Raw genomic sequence first — 18,550 nt, 5'->3', positions numbered from 1 at the left:
TCTCCACCTAGAACACAGGGACTTATGAACACAGGAATTGCTGTAACACTTTACACTAGTAATATTTTTTACTTCAGTATCCTTTCTCTGACAATGCCTATTAACATATGCTTTAAAGCAAAATACAAGAATGCCAAAAACAAATAGCAAAATAAATTTTTCCTATCCTTTATAAGTCAATTTGTGTCAAGAAACATGAAGACATAAAACTTTGAACAGAACGGTCTTCTGGCAAATGTGACAGATAAAGTTCCTTTTTGTCCCAGGGAAACTCTCTAAAAATTATTTTATTCTTCTATTAAGCAAAACAGGCTTTAGTGATTTCTGAAACAGATATTACTCTACACTTGTAAAACATGGAGTTTATTCCTCGGTGCATCTTATGGTCTTTCCACATAAGCACAAAATATTGCCAAATAAAAGTGTATTTATACACACTTTAAGCTGGTATATATTAGTAGCTGCTTAAGCTACAGATCAGTGAAGAGTGAATGGGAAAAAAAAGAGTAAGTTCATAGTGTTTCCATAGATGTTGTACTAAAGTCAATGTTAAGTCAAGGGTAGAAAACATGATGTAGTAACAACCAGTAGAATTTGAGCCACTGTTGTAGATGGTGCCTTAATTTGCCATTTTGACAAATAAGAAGAACTCACCTCATTTTCACCCTTTACCTTTTCTATTTGCTATATAGAACCCTCTTTTTTTATAATGGAACAGAGGAAGAAAAGGTACAACAGAGGAAAATGTTCTATCTACCCTGCTTCCCCTTCCTCCATCTCATTACTTCTCTTTCCTTATTGTTTTTCCACACACAAATTCATAGATCTCCTTTAAGATATTTTGGAGCTATTTTAAGAAGAATCAGGTGGAGGTGAGTGTACAGCTCACCTTTTTAGTATGAACTGAGTGCTTAAATATTTTGCAGGGCTTTGAGCTGACCACCTTAATCACTTTTTACATAAAATGATGAAACTTGATCACAAATGATTCCTAATCTGATTGAGCATGGTTTGGGATTTTGAGTTTCCTTGTGGCTGTACCTGCAATCATTTAAATCTGGAATTTAAAATTGCAGTCTGACAGAAGAGGAGAGACTTCTGCAGAATAATTGTCAGTATATAATATTCCTGCTTAAATCAAGTCTCCAACAATGCAGTGTCAAGAGTTTGGCATATGAATCCTTTCAAGAGTCGTATGCTCCGTGAACTTATTTGCCATTATGTAAATCAGAAAGAAATGAGTCAATTTTGCCTGTCTATTTTAATATTAAATCTTAAATAGGTTTAGTGCTTTAGTAAGAATATGAAGCAAAGGTATTATCTGCTGAGATATATGGGTTTCCATATGCTATGGTTAACTTCAGACTTTCTCCCAGGTCTTACATATAGACATTTTTAGCATCTTTTTGTTTTCTTCCTTTACCCTTTTTTCTTCCTTTTCGTTAGATAGATGCATTGTCTTCTTCCTTCCCCCTCTCAACCTCCACCCCTTCCAAGCTGGGGAAAAAGCAAGACCAGAAAACATTTTTATGGGAGAGGAGGAGAAAGTGCTGCTGGTGCAGTACAACTTCTTCCCTCTTTCTGAAACTGGTGTCAGAAGGAAATCAGTACAAGCAATAGAGAAGAATCAGGGCAGAATGCTTAGAAAGGGACTTTCTATGCAGCAAAAGAAATAAATTGTTCTATCTCTTTTTTCCTTATAACAAGACTGCAGTCCAGATCTTAGGCAATCTCACGCCAGTTGAGAGATCTTGCCCATAAATCAAATCACCATCAAAATGCTGTTTGCAGAAGCATTTCAGAGGGGTAGAGACTGTTTTAGCAGGAATCTATGCTGTAGCCAAGCTGACAGACTTGGAAGGAAATTTTATAAATACCTTTCAGATTTGGGTATCTCCACAATACAGCTTAATATATTTCATTTATCATTTATCATTTATATTTAGATTGAAATAATTATTTCTATATGTATTTGTATTTATATTTTAATTTATATTCGAATTTTTTTATATATGTATAACCACTTTTTAAGATCTATGTCCAGATGTGTAGGCTTAATTTACATAATTATTACTAGAATTATGTTGTTCAGTAAAGCAACATTTAGACATTATTGCAATATGTTTGGCACAGAAAGTTAATTAAAGTGGGAAGTTTGCTTTCTGGAAAGTCAATTACTCTGTTTCAGGACACAATTTTATAAATTCAGGATTACAAATCTGTAAGAACTATAAAGCATAAGCTTTGAGTATTTTCTGAAGAAAATGTTTGTGCAGAATTCATAATGATAAATAATAATTGTTTGCATCACTTAATTACATATTACTAATACCTTTGAGGAACATTTCTTTTCTCAGAGTTGCATTTGGAAACTGCAATGGTTTGGCCGTTGTGGACTTCATGCAGAAGACAGTACTGCTGAGCATGGGAACCCTTGATCTATATGGATCAAGTGATCCATATCAGCGTCAACCCCGTTCACCTCGCAAAAGCAAGCAGTTTGCTGCAGGTAGGAAGTAAATTATTGTGGTTATGAGCCTGATATGTTCTTTGGTTTTTTTGCCTGTGGCTTTTTATAGTGCTTTTGAAATGCATGACTATTTGCTGGCCAATGGAGTTTCTATAACTTGACAAAAGAACCCTGACATGATTTAGGTACTGACACTTTCTCAGAAACAAAATGTTTTATCAAGTTTATTCTTTTGGGATGGAGGTCAGGAAGTAATCCCTTAGCTGAGTCTGTAAAAAATCGTAATGAGCAGAGCAATTAATTGTTTCTCTGGCAGTCACTTGAAGTGTAGGCTGTATGCTATTTTATTTCTGGTTTCAGTAAGTTCACACCAATAGGTAAGACTTCAATTTAAACTTCATTGTATCTTCTGCCAAGTGCTATTCATTGGTATTTGAATAGGCAGTTTTGTTTGGAGAAGTGTAACATCTGAGAGACATGTTATGTAGGTAGCACAAGTAGCTCAGATTAGCCACTTCGTTAGTGAACTGAAGCTCTTGATATAAACTTACTAAATCCAGCTGTACCCCATTTTAAAATTTAAAGAGGATCACATTTGTAAGTCATAGCTATTATTATGCATTGTGTGTTAGAAATATTAGTCCATCAATGCAGCTAAATTTTACCATACATTTTTGATTATCTAAAAAATTTACTTGTACGAGCAAAAAGTCAGAAGATCTTCTGTTAAGTCTTTTTACTGTACATATTCCATAGTAACATACTAAAGTCAGACACAATTATGAAATACATTTGACATACCTGTGAAGTTTTAGAATTTGATTTTAAAATCTGTTTCAAAATGTTGAGTTTAAAATCTACCCATAAAATTATAAAAGCAGCAGATTATAGTGAGTTTATGACATCAGCATTTTCATCACCCTGCACTAAATCATCAAATTCTATTTCTCTGTAGCATCAATGGAAACTTTTTTTAATTGGGAATCTGTTTGTACTCCAAACAGAAAGTAAAATTTAGAGAATAAAATATAAGTCTTCAGACCTACTTTGGTTCCTGAAAGACCATTTATCTCACTTTCTAGGCATTTAATCATGGCAAGCTTAGTTCTCGTCTGTGCCAAGTGTTGAAGATGTACATTTGGCACAGCTGAGGAGAGAAGAGACAAGCAGCTTTAAGCTACCTTCAGCTTCTCTGTCTGGTTCAGCCAGCCTCACAGCAGCTCCTAAAGTAATTTGAGCAGCTAGCTACAAGCAACATGCTGCAGAGCCCTGTACAAAAGGTGGAGGGTAGCTGATGTAGAAATAGCTATTATCAGCACTGCACCACATAGGATTTCTCTGTGTCAGTGACAGCCTTGGCCAGTCCTTTAAGGCAATGTTCCAGCGATGCAGTGCTGCTAGAATAGACCCCACTGCGGATAAGTGACTGCTAAGAAGGAATACACACTTCTAGATTGCTCATAGAAACTATGCATCTAAAAAAAGCCTCAGCTGCTTTCTCACCATCCATCCTGCATCCTTTACTTTTTTGATTATTTTTTCTTGTTATATCTCCCAATTGGAAGGTAAGCATCTGCTGAAATTTCTTCACCTTGGCTGTTCTAGATGCTGGTTATGATATCACTTCCTTTCACTTTAGACTGTTTTTTCTCTCTTTCCTCTGCCTGCTGCTGATGCTGGTGTACTGGCATGTTCCAAAGACAACTTTTGCATGCGTGGCCTGTCTAACTTTTATCCAGATTTAACGAAACGGATCCGTACTTCCTATCAGAGTAAGTTCTATAAAGGTTAGGCAAATAGCTTTATAATGATTGGACTATGCCTGACTTAAACCCATGTGTTTGTGCTTTGTAATGTGTTTTTTTAAACACATTCAGCATGCATGCAAACTTACTACATTTTGTGATGTCAACCATGCTTAATTTTGACAATTATCTTTATTATACAGATATTTCAAATCTGTTTTCCTCTTCCAAAAGAGTTAATGAGAAAACCTCAGTGACTTATATGGGGCAGATTGGGCCTTCGAAATGATTTTTCATCGATGTTATGTTCTTGATGACAGTATCTTTCTTTGGTTTTATATTCATTTCAGTGTACATCTACTTATATGAAGCATTTCTTGTTTTGCAATGGCACTGCCTGGTTGTCGTTATTAATTAATTCCTCCCTATTTTCAGAAGAGCAATGTGGCTTAAAAGAGTACCAATTGGATTGGGTGCTGTGAAATTGAAAATTTTAATCTTGGTTTGGTACTTGAATATCTGGCTTTGGGGAACCATCCCATGCCTCTGATCTTTAATGGGGAATGTAAAGTGGGTATAAAAATACATACATCAAAGACAGCTATGAAAATTAATGTTTTTAATATCTTTAAATTTTGAATTATAGTGATACGCAATTTAAATATTAGTATTCATCACTGCAGAATGCAATGAACAAAGCTATAATTAATTTTGCAAAAATGACTGTTCAACAGATGAGCTGTATGTATCTTAATTAACTGCAGTGCTTATATGTAATTAGGTCTCCAGGATGCCTCTTATTCATCTCCCTTTAAAGTAGTTTTCACAGAACAACTGGATAGGCAATTTTACATTAAATACTCAGTATAGGCAAGATAAAAGGGTGGCAGTTGTTTTATCTTGCATAAATGCAGAGTTGTGTAGCTATTGAAATACATTTGTACACTCGCACAAGACATTCTATTCTGTCTTTCTAGACTGGTTACTCAACAACTGATTTCTATGATTTTATTTCATAATACTTCATAAAAGGTGGCCTGTTTGGTTAAAAGACTAGTCCAGTTACAAATCCAGCAGTCCATAAAAAGGTTTGGTGTGTAATGTCTTAAAGTTTATTAGTCTGTCTTGTTAATTTCAAGTATGTAACAGAGAACCTGAGGGACAGACAGCGGTCAAAGGTTTGGGGGTTTTTCCCTGCTGAAAAGTTAATAAAGTCTAAGACCAAAAATGACCAACACTTTCATTCAAAATGACAAACACAGACCATAGAGTTTTTCATAGCTGAAAATGTATTATCTTGTTTCCATCTTCAACCCCAAAATCAGAAAAGTCTGCAAAATCTTTCTGTATACATCAACTGAAGAATATGAGTCTGACACTTGTTCAAGATCATTAACAGTTTCATTTCTTTCCTCAAAAATTATTTGGTTGCTGCTTTTGCCATTCAGTACTTATATAGGAGTATGTACCATATGATCTGAAAGATGCACCAGGCAATAACATAAAGAACAGGGCAAGAATGTGTCATAGACTGTAAAATATCTTTCTAAGTCATTCTCAAGTTATTCTTTGTTATATATCTTATCTGAGATACGAGTTTTAAGAGGGGTATTGAGAATGGATTTAGGATTTTGCTTACAAGTTTATCTCTTCTTGTAAGGGATGATGATGTGAAAAGAAAAATAAATTATTTTTGGAAATTGTGCAGTTGAAACTGATATTATTAAGGCAAAAGGAGGAGCAGTCATGTGATAACATAAGCATTAGGTCTAAAGTTTTGAGGGTTGGAATGAAAATGGAAAGTTAATGGGAAGACATATCAGGAGTTGATTCAATTGGGTAACAAACCAGGAAGATAATTTAATGAGGATCAGTTTGAGAGAATAAGACTTGCAGGCATTGAAGCCAAAGAAGAGATTATCAATGAGCAAGACTTATACTTTTGTCAGTCATTTTGGAGGTGATTTGCAGGAAGAAACAGTATAGTTTAGTATCCAGCCTGAATCTGAGAGTTCAAGTGTGATGTTCCAAGGATGAAAGCAATATTATGGATTAGAGTATCAGGGAAGACAGTGGTGCTGTTAGCTTTTGGTGCTGTTGTTTTAGCAAAGGGTGCTGTTGAAGTAGCAAAGGGAAGACTTCAGCACAAAAAAATAGAGTTCATCTTGGCAATGTTAAGTTCATGTCTAGATACTTGTGAGTAAATTTCAGAAAGGCAGGATTACTACTCTAACTTGGATGGAAGGAATCCAAGTTAGAGATGTGTATTTATGAATTATTAGGGTAAAAAAAGACAATTATTGCCCTGTTTATAGGAGAGAATCTCCTCAAATACTGGGACAGAGAGATAAAGGAAGTGTTGATGTTTCAGTCTGGGGTGCCTTGCAACTGAAGAGGGGAAGGGGGGGTGGGGGGGGACACATCATCATCAAACAGGGAAAAGAAAGCAATATGTTGGAGAAGAGAGGTTTTCCAAAGGAAAGACATAATCAACAATGTCGAGAGCATCCAATATGCAAAGCACAGTGGTGGAATAATTGTTTTGAATTTTAGCCAATAAATCTATAGAGAGCCTGATAAGAGTAATGTATATATGTATAAGCTAGACTCAAAAGCATCTAAAGTGGACTTAGAGCATAAAGACAGCACATTCTCTGGTTTGGGAGGTGAAAGTGGGAAGGGAGAAGCAAGAAGGGAAGAAATTAGAAGGAGAAATGTAATCAGTTCTAGGCATACATTATTGGAGAGACTGAAACATAATTGTCCTATCAGGGGAAGCAATTTGAGGAAAATAAGAGGCTAAGATGAGGGTAAGTGCAGAGCTGGAGGTAGCTTTCTGATGTTGATGACCTGTTCCATTTGCTATAACATCTGCTGGCAGCCACCTTCCTTTGTAGCAAGAATATGTGCCAAGCCAAATAAAATAAACTCTCTCTGCAGTAGTGCAGAACTGTGTTGGTGTGTGTTTGGTTGGTTTTATTTTTTTTTTTTTTCCAGTTCAATTGAAATCAAGTTTTATATGTTATTACCTAGTGGTAGATAACATATATTCAAATATTAAAACAAGTACATTTACTGCATCTAGAGAGATAGCATTTGCAGCAGAATATAAAAATACCAACTTGGAAAAGCAATTTCCATCTCTTAGAAATTCGTACCATCTGTTGATAAAACAAGAAAATAAACAGTCTTTATGAAACATCCAAAAAATCAACAAGTTCAAAGGATGTTGATCCATTGGAAAATAATTTTCAGAATGAAGACTTTTCAGTGAGAAATCCTTGTTCCTCCTTCAGGCCAGTCCCTTGAGAGGATGTGAGCAAAAGTAACCTTGCTCTGACAGGAGGACAGAGTTTTCTGTTATGAGTCATTACATATCAGTAACTGACACTTTAAATCACACCTGACAACACAGTAGAAGCTAATATAGGTTGAGTTTTACGTCGACAGCTATATTCTGAACTAACTGTCATTTCCAAAGAATGCATCATATTTAAACATAAAGAAAACATAGTATGGTAATTCAGTGGGAAGGTGATGGATTAAGGTAACACTGGGCTTACTTATCAGCTTATGAATATTTATGATTATTTATAACTCATTATTTATAGAAAAATATGTGGTGCCTTTGGGTTCTTTTAAGTAAATGATCGGTCTGAATTATTTAATCACAGAGATATACATTTAAAATTTCAAAAATAATATTAAGAGTTCATAAAAGTTGTTACTCCATACTAGACAGTACATTTTTTGATCCTTTAATAAAGAGGAAATGGGAATCACAGTAAACTTTGAAAAGTATCCATGGGATATGTCTTTAAAAGTGCTTTAATGCCTTATGTGATATATTTACATCTTGCACTATTTTTCACATGTTTATCATTTGTTCAAATCAAAGCCAATTTTTTTATAATGTCAATGGGTACATCTTCTCACAGGTGGTTGTTTACATTGCCAGTCTCAGTTTTGCTTTTAGTTTTGCTGCTATGTTCTTCTTGCTCTACCTGGACTCAAAATTTGCTGCTGTGGGTATTTCTGGCTAAAAATAGCTAAAATGTCTCAGGACACAGATTGGGCCTACAGAACTTCAAAATGAAAAGTGAAAATATTTTTGTAATCCAACTTCAGTAGCTGTTGTAGTCTCTCAAACATTCAAGGGAAGCTGAGTTGCATGGAAATACTTATATATGATAAATTATTGAAAAGATTTAGCTTGGTTTCCTTCAGAAGGAAATGACAGTAGAAAATAAGCAGTAGTACAAAGAAAAGCTTGAGAGCTCATTTTCTTATCTCAAAGGAGAAGAAAAGACAACATTTAATGGAATCAAAGGTGACACACAAAAATTGACAAATGTATGTTTATTCCTTTCAGTGAATGATGACTGTTCAATTCATTGCCATATAACATCTTCGGGATTTAGAATTTAGTACAATTACAGGGGACTTTGGATACATGGATGGATAATGAGAGAACTCATTATAATAATTCTAAGCAAGAAAGTTTTATGGCAGGAGAAAATCTGCAAGTGGCAGTGCTTAAGCAAATCTAAGTGTCTGAGATTAAGACAATGCCCTTGTGCAGGGCACATAGGACCACTTATGCTTAACATGGGGACTTATTGCACTTTTTTTTTAAAGCATCTGTTGGTGGTCATTGCTAGAGGTGATAGTGGCTCGACAACAAGTCTAGATTTGTAGAGAAGTTCACATGTTCACCACTTTTAAATACCATAACATGAAATGTATCTTTACTGTTGTAATTTGTAAAATTGTTACCAAATATAAAGAGCTTGTGGTATTCTCACGGTGTGGTATTCTCTTGGGTTTTCAGAACAGTGGTGCGATTTGGTACGTTTCCTACTTAAGTCAGTGGCACCATAATTTATATTGAGCTGTAATATGGTTTCTGTGAACTCACCAAACAAACAAACAAACAAAAAAACCACAAACAAAACAAAAAAAACCCCCCTTGATTTAGAAGCAAAATCTGACCTGGCATTTGACGTTGTAAGTATCACCAATAGTTACTATACATTATACTATACAAGAATTTCATTAATCACAACATCATAGTGTTACAATTTTAATATCCCAAATACTGCATTTGCAATAGAAACAGTTTAATATTTCATTTTATTTATCCAAGGCCTCTGATGCTATGCGAAGGTGCCAAACTCGCTCCCACTGCACCTTGCAGACAGTTCTGCAGCAAAAATCAATTATGTCCCAAATCTCTAGGTACATACAGAAACCCCAGGGTCAGGTAGAATTAAGATTGCCTGTAAGAAAGCTATATACAGAGGCTCCCTAAATGGTTGCAGTTCCTTAATTCTATCGTAACATCAAAAGTGACTGGACTCACAATTGATGGGAATATAAAATTCTCTCACGGATTCTAAGTTGAATCAAAGAAAGACTCAACTACATTTCTCAAAAAAATCTTTGGTTTTCAACGTTAGTATCTAGATTGTGATCTTTTCTTGTTTAAAAGTCAGGAGCAAATATGTCATTACTACTGACTTAACAGGGCAAATCAATACTGCTGTTTTTCCAAAGCAATCTAAAAGTTCTTCTAGCACTCATGCAGCTTCATCAGTGGTAGGATCTTTTTATTCTGCTTGCTGGGGCTCTGGATTCTCCCCATTTCTCAGAGCAGTTCAAAATTACATTGCAATAAAAATATCAGTATCTACATTAAGATCACACTTTTTAATACAAAGAGAACAGCACTGGTGACCAAATGGTAGCAGAAGTTTTTTAAAACAAGAGTCTATATGAATTTTAGAGATGAGGGCCTCTGTGCCTGAGGATCCAGAAACCATAAAAATTAAAACATGTCATGTTGCAGGAGGCATGGTGCCAGATTAAAGCATATTGAAAGGTTGTGATAGGATGTTTGACTTCCAGGATACAACATATGCCGAGTGTGTGTAAACACAGTATCAGTACGACAGTAATGCACACTGAATGTGTTCACTAGGCTCTATGACCTAAGCGCTGTGAGTTCACATTGCTAGCAGATGGATGTCTGGTGCTGGGCTGTCTGCCAGTCCCAAGTAGCCTATGGCATGAAGTGTCAGAGCTCCTTATAACAAGTGTGAACCACTTGATATAGGGCACCATGGAATACATATGAAGGGTACATTTGAATAGGTATGGCCATGCCCAATTTGCCCACTCAACAGTTAGCCCATGGTAAAGGATAGCATGAGCTCAGACTTTCTGTCCCTAGCATGCCAAAAGGCATGTTTAAACTTGTACAGGCAACCTGTGCCAAAGATGGATCTTAGCTGGATCACAGAAACAAGCCCAAGCTTAAGCAGTATAAACTAAGACTACTTTATTTGTTGCTGTCTTCCATGGTAGACTGCTACAAATGAGTTCCTCACAAATATGTATAAACAATATATAAATTATCTTGTCCAAAAATTCTGTGTTATATTCAGACAGCATTATGATTGCCTCTATGTCCTTAAAATGAGCTATCTTCTGTGAACTCATATAATAGTTCCCAATATTGCATAGTAGTGGTGATATTTTTGTATTCACTTTCTTCTTTTACCAGTACTGTCTTTTTGGTTTTTTCCTCCCCCTGTTTTAAGGTTTCCTCCCTGCATTCTGCAGCAGTTGAAAGCATAGAGTTGTTTCCACATCAGTTTGACAGGGATGAATGAGTTTGATTCATATCACAGACATTTAAATTTTAAACTATATTTACTTGTTTTCTCTTGTTAGGTACAGTCACTCTGTCTACCCTGAGGCACTCATAAAACAAATCTGAGTTAACAAAAGGTGTGATTTTTAAGCCAGACCTAAATTTCTGCAGTGACAGCCTGGTAACTGCAGTTATCTGAAATAGATATTTCCCTCGCATTTCACACCATTCCTTTCTCCAAACTGACTTTAAAGTGCAGAATATCATCACCCAAGAAAGTTGAAGCATGCCCTGTTAGATTGTAACTTAACTTTTTAACTCCATTTTTTCAGGCCTGACTGAACTCAGTGACAGTCCAGTTTCCCTGGAGCTAGAGCGTTGCAAGTCTCCCACTTCAGGTAAAGGTGATTGGCTTCTCTTCCTGCAGTCTGTATAAGCCATTCATGTCATGCATCACTGTGTTTCATTAATCCCAAAGAAGTGAAGTGCATAGTTACAGTTCCAAAGAGAAGAAATTACTGGAGAAGTGCTTATTACATAGCACAATAAATTCCTAAGTCTGTTTACTTAAAGAAAAATTAAATGTACGTGGTGCATCTTGAGGTGAAGAGTATGAAAACATTTGAATTAACAGCAACGTGCAGGTATATTCCTATATTCTCCTATTGGAGGCTTATTTCTCTGTTTTCTTAAAAGGCTTTCTGACTTTTTTTTTTCAGTAGGGAGTCCTAATAATTTTATATATATATTATGCATATGTGCACATAGAGAAATTATTTTATAAACAGCAATATGGAGATGGTAAATTTTAACCATTAGAACCCACTAGTGCTGAAGTTATGTATCTTAAAATGGAAGCATAACCTCAAATAAACATACTCGCTTATCAACCACTTTGACCCAGCAGTGAAATCTTGGCCATTTAAAAATTCATAAATGTTTCCCATTTTACCCGTAGTCCTTCAGAAGGTGGAGTTCATCTCATTCCTAGAGACTTTTTCTGCAAGTGCCTAGTCTGCACTGATCTCTTTAATGTGAGTTCACTGTCTTAAAGATTGTTGCTTAGAGCTGTTTTCTAGTAGCGGACTTTTAAATGTGATGGAAAATAAGGAGGTATAGCTGTGATACATTCATTTTGCTTGCGGTATGAATATCACACTTATTTTCCTAGTAGTATGGTAAGTATTCATAGGTACTTTTTTTTTTTTCCCTTAGTTATGGTAACAAATTCCCACAAATATGCTATTCAAATCCTCTGTTATTATTTCACATATTTTACTTTACTATAACAGTTCACATTAATCTTGAATGGAGGCCACTAATTAGTAATTTACAAAAAGCTGAAACTAATAAAAGTGTTTCCCTAACACATCAGGAACTAAAACAAAATAGCTGCTTTGAAATTTCCTTGTACTATTTGCAACCCAAATTCTGTAGACATGGCAATATCAAAGTGAAATAGGCTGTAATAATATTGGTATAACACTAGGAGCTCAAACTCTTGAGCTGGGCCTCAAACTCATGATATGGGCTTTAAAATAAAACATTTGATAACTCAGTATAATCAGACTATTTATTGTGTGGCTCACTGGGATTCATCTTTTCAATCATCCCTCCAGAAACGAGCTACAAACTCTCTTTCTTTTTAGTGAAAGCTAAGAGATCACTGACTTGGTAAACATATATGCATATGCTTAGTTTTATAAAGACGAGTGACTCCTATAGCACCTTACTTTTTCTGCAGTTAACTTCAATTTTTCATTCTGCTATTGATCAAAAATATCTATTTTAGATAAATTTAAAATAATTTGCTCCAAAATTTATTCTGCTTTTCTGTTTTGGAGATCATTCAGCAGGGAGAATATGGCATACTTATGAATGTTTCCTATTTTAGCCCTTCCATGTTGCTTTCCAAGCTATATTTGAATCTTTAAAATGTGAAATCAGCTGCAATTTTGTAGGCAGTAACTATTATTAGAATTAACTGCTTTTTAAAATAGATGTTACTTTTACTGTGTCTGATATTAATTATTTTTTTTAATTAGTGCAAAATTAAAATAATTTTGCTTTAGCATGCCTGCTCTAAAGCTGGGCAAAATCCAGTCTAATCATCTGGAGTAACTAACCTCAAAACTGCGACCTCCAAGAACTTGGGAGCGGAACTACCTTGTGCTTATCAGCACAGCCTCACAGCTACATCAGCTGTTTCACTGGCTAACAATTCTTTCTCGTAGAACACAACTGATTGATCTGCGTAGTTACAGATTCGTCAGGCAGGATCCTCCTGCTTCCAGTGTTGCCTTTGGTCTATTTAAAGTTCGTGGCACACAAGCTCCATAATGGAAGTGTGCTGTACTCCCTAGAGTCCCATGATATCTGTGTTTGTAAAACCAGTGACCACGTTCCTCTGCTGAAGATAGGCCAAGACTTTATGCTTCAGAAATTTAGCAGAAACAGAAAGAACACTTGGCTGCTGAGTCAAGTCTTTCAAGTTGCTGCCCAGCGACGTTCCTACTGGGTATGACTACGTCACCAACTGATGAGGTTGCAAAAATAGAAGGAACGGAGTTTTATTTGTTGCAATTTATTACATTTGCCAGACCACATTGGTTCTTCACCTGGCAGTGAACTTCATGCCAGTTACTTGCCCTGAGTATGCACAGTGCATACACAGAGTGCATACACAAAGTGCAGACTGCTGGAGGACACTAGTCTACGTGACAAACGCTACACAGATGATGGCACGCTGGTGAGCAGCTTCATCCTCAGTTCCATCAGAAAGGGAATGATTTGAGGAACAACATTGATGTGCTCACATGCATACTTTGAGACTCCGAAACAACGCCTAGGAAGAATCCCTCCAGCACACTAATTGCCAATGTAGATGCAAACAGTTTTACATCTAAGAAAACCATTAGTAACTTAGTCAGATTTCAGTTCCAACCAGGCCCATAAGAACAGTGTTGATAACGGCTTCTTGGAGAACTTGAAAAATATCCTGCCTCCTCACCTCTTGGTCTGATCCTGAACATTGCTTAGCCTGCCTGAACCATCTCAGTTTCCCTGAAAAATGTATTTTGCCTGTAACACCCTACTGCTTATCCATGTTTTAACCTCTGACTAAGCTTCTGCAGAGCCAGTCTGGGTCAACTCTGTAATTCAGCTTTGTTGTTCCTCTTCTCCCCTGCCCCAAATCAGAATTAGGCATTTGTGTTCTATCACTGATATGAGTGTTGCAGCACCAAGCAGGAGACTCGGTGCTGAAGAATACTCCTTGTTTCACAGGACTGTCCTTTCAGGTGCTCCTCCTGTACTATTTACTAAAGCATGGCTTTGCAGACAACGTAATTGAAAAATCAGATTCCCGTTCTGAACACCTTTCAGACTAGAACATGAAATTAAACCATTTGATGAAAATTCTTCTGAAATTCACAGTGCCACACAGGGGGTAGCAGCAAGTGAAGAAATACCAACCTTGCATTTTAAGAATGGTAGGCAGAGGAGATGAATAATGTTCCTTAACCACTGGTATCTTATTTTAATTAAATTAATATTTAAATACTATAGTGATGCATTTCCAATACTGTACAGGAAGACAAAATGTTAATAAAGCCATTTGAAAGATTCTTCTTCTTTGTGAATATCTGAGTGGTGGCAGTTTCCACTGTAAATCAAATGTATTCCATATATATTGCTATATCTGGAATAATATTGGTAAAAATTGTGGAACAAAAACTTCAAAACTAAAAACCGTATACACTTATGATATAAAGCACGTTTCATGAGAACAGTGATGCAGCATGGCATGCCATATAATGGTATTTGATTGGCTTTAAAAAAACCCTCAGATCATATAAAGAACAGTGGAGATCAGGATTTTTCAATACAATCAGAATATCTTATTCTTACTCATGCATGCCATGTTCTTTCAATGGAGAAACTCAAACTGCATTTTGATTGTTGTTTGTGATTTGAAGGTGAAAAGTTAGGGCTTTGTACTACATTTACTCTACAATGGCATGTGACAACTCAGTAGCTCTAAAACAAAATAAAAAACTTTGAGGCCTTGTAAGCGGTCACAATGTAAATGGTGCTACATCCAATGCTGGAGTTAATTACTACATAATGTATTACAGAACAGTACCCATTCCAGTAAAGTTTACCTTCATTTTTATCATCTCATTAGCCACTGAAAATTTATTCAGGGGCTCTTAGGAATATAATATATATAATATACATAATTATATAATATGTATGTCCCTCACTGCTTTAGACATTTGTATGCAGCTTGATAGTGAAGCATGTAATTGAGAATACACTGTGAGCACAAGAAAATGCATCTTTGAGAGGTCATTTAACTTTGTTGTGTAAGATGCAATGGACAGTTTAGACTTCTTTCAAAGACCAGAAGGAAAGAATTTCATCAGTTCGCATATAAGAGAGTGACTTCTCAAATGTGTTCTAAAATGAAAGTGCATTTGTGATTTTTCTTAAGAAATTACCTTCATATTGGGGGCTCGCATCCAAGTGCTTTTAAGACTATAGAGCTTAGAGAAGTCTATGTAAAGATTTCTACAATTGATTCCCATGAGCTTTGGAACAGGTCCCTAATGGCAAGGTTACAAGTTTTTATACGTACTGTGATTTCCAAGTGCTGCTATCCTGATTCATTCCACTGGTTAAATCTGCTGGGATTAGGCCCATGCCATGCCAAGCTCCCACTTTCCTACATGAAATGTTTTTAAATAGCTTTGTTTCAAGAAGAATATTATTAAATTTCTAACAGTCACTGTTTTTTAACTTGTGGGTAACTGCAAAGTAGCTGAAGAGATTTGACTCAGTTTGAAAATTATATTCTCATGGAAAACAAGCAAGAAAGTAAATGTTTCAAAACAATTTGTGTGTGTGTAAAACATAGGATGTAATTTATTTTGCAACTTGATTATTGATAACACTGCCAGCATAACAATTTCTACTTATTTATATTAAATTAAAAAGACGGTTTACTAGTCAGAAGGCAAATTAATCATTAAAGAGAGGTTAGCTCCTGCAGTGTGAATACAAGGTGCGTTTTATCACTTTTTCCAATATGTGACGGGGTTTCTGATCAGGTGAATTCATGCTTTCTTAAGATCTTGAGAAGGGATGCGTATGTAGGGATTAGCAAGGAACAGGGAGCAGTATGAGCTGGCGGAGGGGAGGAAATGGGGACCTGGGTTTGGGTCATGGTGTTTGGCTCAGGGGGAGCAGCGGGGTAGCCCCCATGCAGTCCATGGTGCATGGCTCAGGGTTCAAGGGGACCTGAGCTCACCAACAGGGGCCAGCAGCTCCTATGGACCCAGGAGACAGGAGCTAAGCAAGGGAGCAGGGCCAAGTACGGCCTAGTGGTCGCTAGGCAGGTCCAGGGGCAGGGGATGATGTCAGTCCATGAGTCCAGGGGATGATGTCGGTCCATGAGTCCACGTCCGGATCAGCATGCCGGGCACAGAAGTGGCAGCAGTGCAGCAGGAGCTGTAGCTCGGGGCAGACTGAGAGTTAGGTTCAGCTTGAAAGTAGCTCCCATGGGAGAGTGCTGCCTGGGGTGCCCTGCTTGAGGCCACCAAAGGAAAAGGGCTGTCTCTACATTGGCTTTGAGCCCCAGTAGCCAAACCTCTAGGACCTTCTTGTGTACCTTGTCCAATTGGGTAGCTATATATTAGGCTCTTAAATCCCTGTTTTAGCAGTGGGGAACTGGGACTGATATTCCACAGTGTTACGCAGGCAGAAGCTCCCTAATAGAAAAAGAGCTGTATGAAGTCACCTTCATTTTGAATAATATTAAATTCTCTGACTACAGTCCTGTTGTCATAGCTGAGAGAAACACTCCACCGAATGTCATAGCTGCAAGCACATATTTATTTGTTGGTTGTGCCTTGGTGTTTTCATTGAAAGACCGATAGGAACCATATGGCTACGAGATAGGACATTGTCAGGTCAGGAGACCTGAGTACTCAGCTTAGCTAGCTGCTAGGCCATACTTATTAAGTCTCTCTGTGCCACTTTCTCATCCCACAGTTGGATAACTTGACTGCTTACACATGAAGTTCTTTTGGCCAGGGGCTGTCTTGCCTTGCGCTGTGGCATCACAATTTCTGCTGGCTGCCTCCAGCATGAATGCAAACAAATAATGGTAGCAAACTCTGTTAGCATCTACTCTACTTCATTCTTAAATTAAACTGGTTTTCAAAAGCTCTTTGTCAACAAGATAGGTTTACATACATGATCCTCCTTTATAAGAAATGTGGAGATAGTAAAATATACATGATTTAGGTACTAAAAATAGGTTACATAATAATATCCACATTCTGATCAGTTTAACGGTAAAAAGTTAGGCTTACCCCCCCCCCCCAAAGTAATATGCACAGCTTTAATCACAGTAAAGCATGAAAGCAACCAGCTCCTTCTTGTTTTTTTACCCTCAAAGATGTGGTCTATTGACAGTGGTCCACGCTGTGTCCTAGCACAATCATGTCCTACACTAAAAATTTCCAAATTTGGTGGTGGAGATGGTGGTAGGAGTAACTCCTGGCTTCCTCAACTGCAATTCCTTCATTTCCTCATGCTGTGTGTCTCCTTTGTCCTTTAGCCCCCTACTCACCATGTTCTCTACTCTATCCCTGTACCCATAAACCAACTAATCAATTGTATACTCCTCTTCTTTCTGATTCTCAGTCCCTTCAGCATCCTGAGACTCTGTTAGATTGCAGCCTTCAGTATGGTATGCCTATTTTGTCTGTGTGCAGCTGTGGCAGCTCCCAAATCAAGCTTGTTTAGAGTCCTTCAGAGGAATCAGAAAGTGCATATTTTGCATGTGCTGTATAAGCCTGCACACAAATAGTTGGGAGCTATTTCTGCAGTCTTGCAGTTCAGACATATATACCACAATTAGGGAACAGCTGTGGCATATAACACAAGGCATCTAATTCCTGTTATACAGGAACACCTGTAACATAGAAATAGAAGAGGTTAAACCACCAATTTGCAAAGCTCAAAGCCTCCATGATGACAGCACTAATGAAGCTCCTTGGTGTTAAATGCAGATAGTTTTATAGCTCTGAAATATCCTAATCTAGATCCTAGTCTGTTAGTAAAGTGTCCTACAGTCTTCCTTAGGAATTGGTAATCCTTTTTCAGAGGGCTGGTTGGGCCAGATGTTGTCCTTTCCTTTAAAGGAGATTATATCACAAGTGATGCTTCTTTCTCTTTCTCTATAGCAAAGCACTGATTTTCTGGAGCAGTATCGTCCGTTCACAGTCTGAAAGAGTATATGACAGCTGCTCAGATAAATGGAATGTTTTTAAAAGGCTGTTCTGAAAATCAAGCTGCCCTTTGTGTGAGTGCCTAAAATGGATGTAGGAACCTAACACTTGGTACCCAAATTGGAGAATTGTCACGTAGTAGTGTTAGTGATGTATATTTTGATGATGGGTTGATCTGAAGAGATCTCTTCACCTTGTCCCAAAGCATCCAGTTAAAGTGACAGCTAGAAATGGGTTACTGGGAGGGCTATGCTGGTTCTACTGATACCAAAATGTTGCTCAAGAGCCTGAAGGGCTCCCCTACTCTTCCCTGAATAAAGAAAGAAAAACATCTAACATAGGTGCCAGCTGATATTTTCTTCTGCCACACTGCAGGCTTTGT

At 37.0% G+C, this 18,550-nt stretch overlaps 1 protein-coding gene across 2 annotated transcripts in view; it reads left to right on the top strand.

Annotated features, from left to right (window-relative positions):
* The window catches only part of STXBP5L (syntaxin binding protein 5L), a 209,973-nt gene that overhangs the window by 153,673 nt on the left and 37,750 nt on the right, over window positions 1-18,550 (top strand). Inside the window, exons 18-20 of one of the 2 annotated variants that reach the window (XM_075512023.1) lie at window positions 2,358-2,509; window positions 4,171-4,242; window positions 11,203-11,268. In XM_075512023.1, coding sequence (XP_075368138.1) covers window positions 2,358-2,509; window positions 4,171-4,242; window positions 11,203-11,268 — 290 coding nt within the window. The remainder of the gene's footprint in view (window positions 1-2,357; window positions 2,510-4,170; window positions 4,243-11,202; window positions 11,269-18,550) is intronic. The other variant, XM_075512032.1, reaches the window with a different exon arrangement.

The sequence above is a fragment of the Mycteria americana genome, chromosome 1 (assembly GCF_035582795.1).
Source record: "Mycteria americana isolate JAX WOST 10 ecotype Jacksonville Zoo and Gardens chromosome 1, USCA_MyAme_1.0, whole genome shotgun sequence".
NCBI lineage: Eukaryota > Metazoa > Chordata > Aves > Ciconiiformes > Ciconiidae > Mycteria > Mycteria americana.
This window is presented reverse-complemented; position numbering and strand designations above follow the sequence as displayed.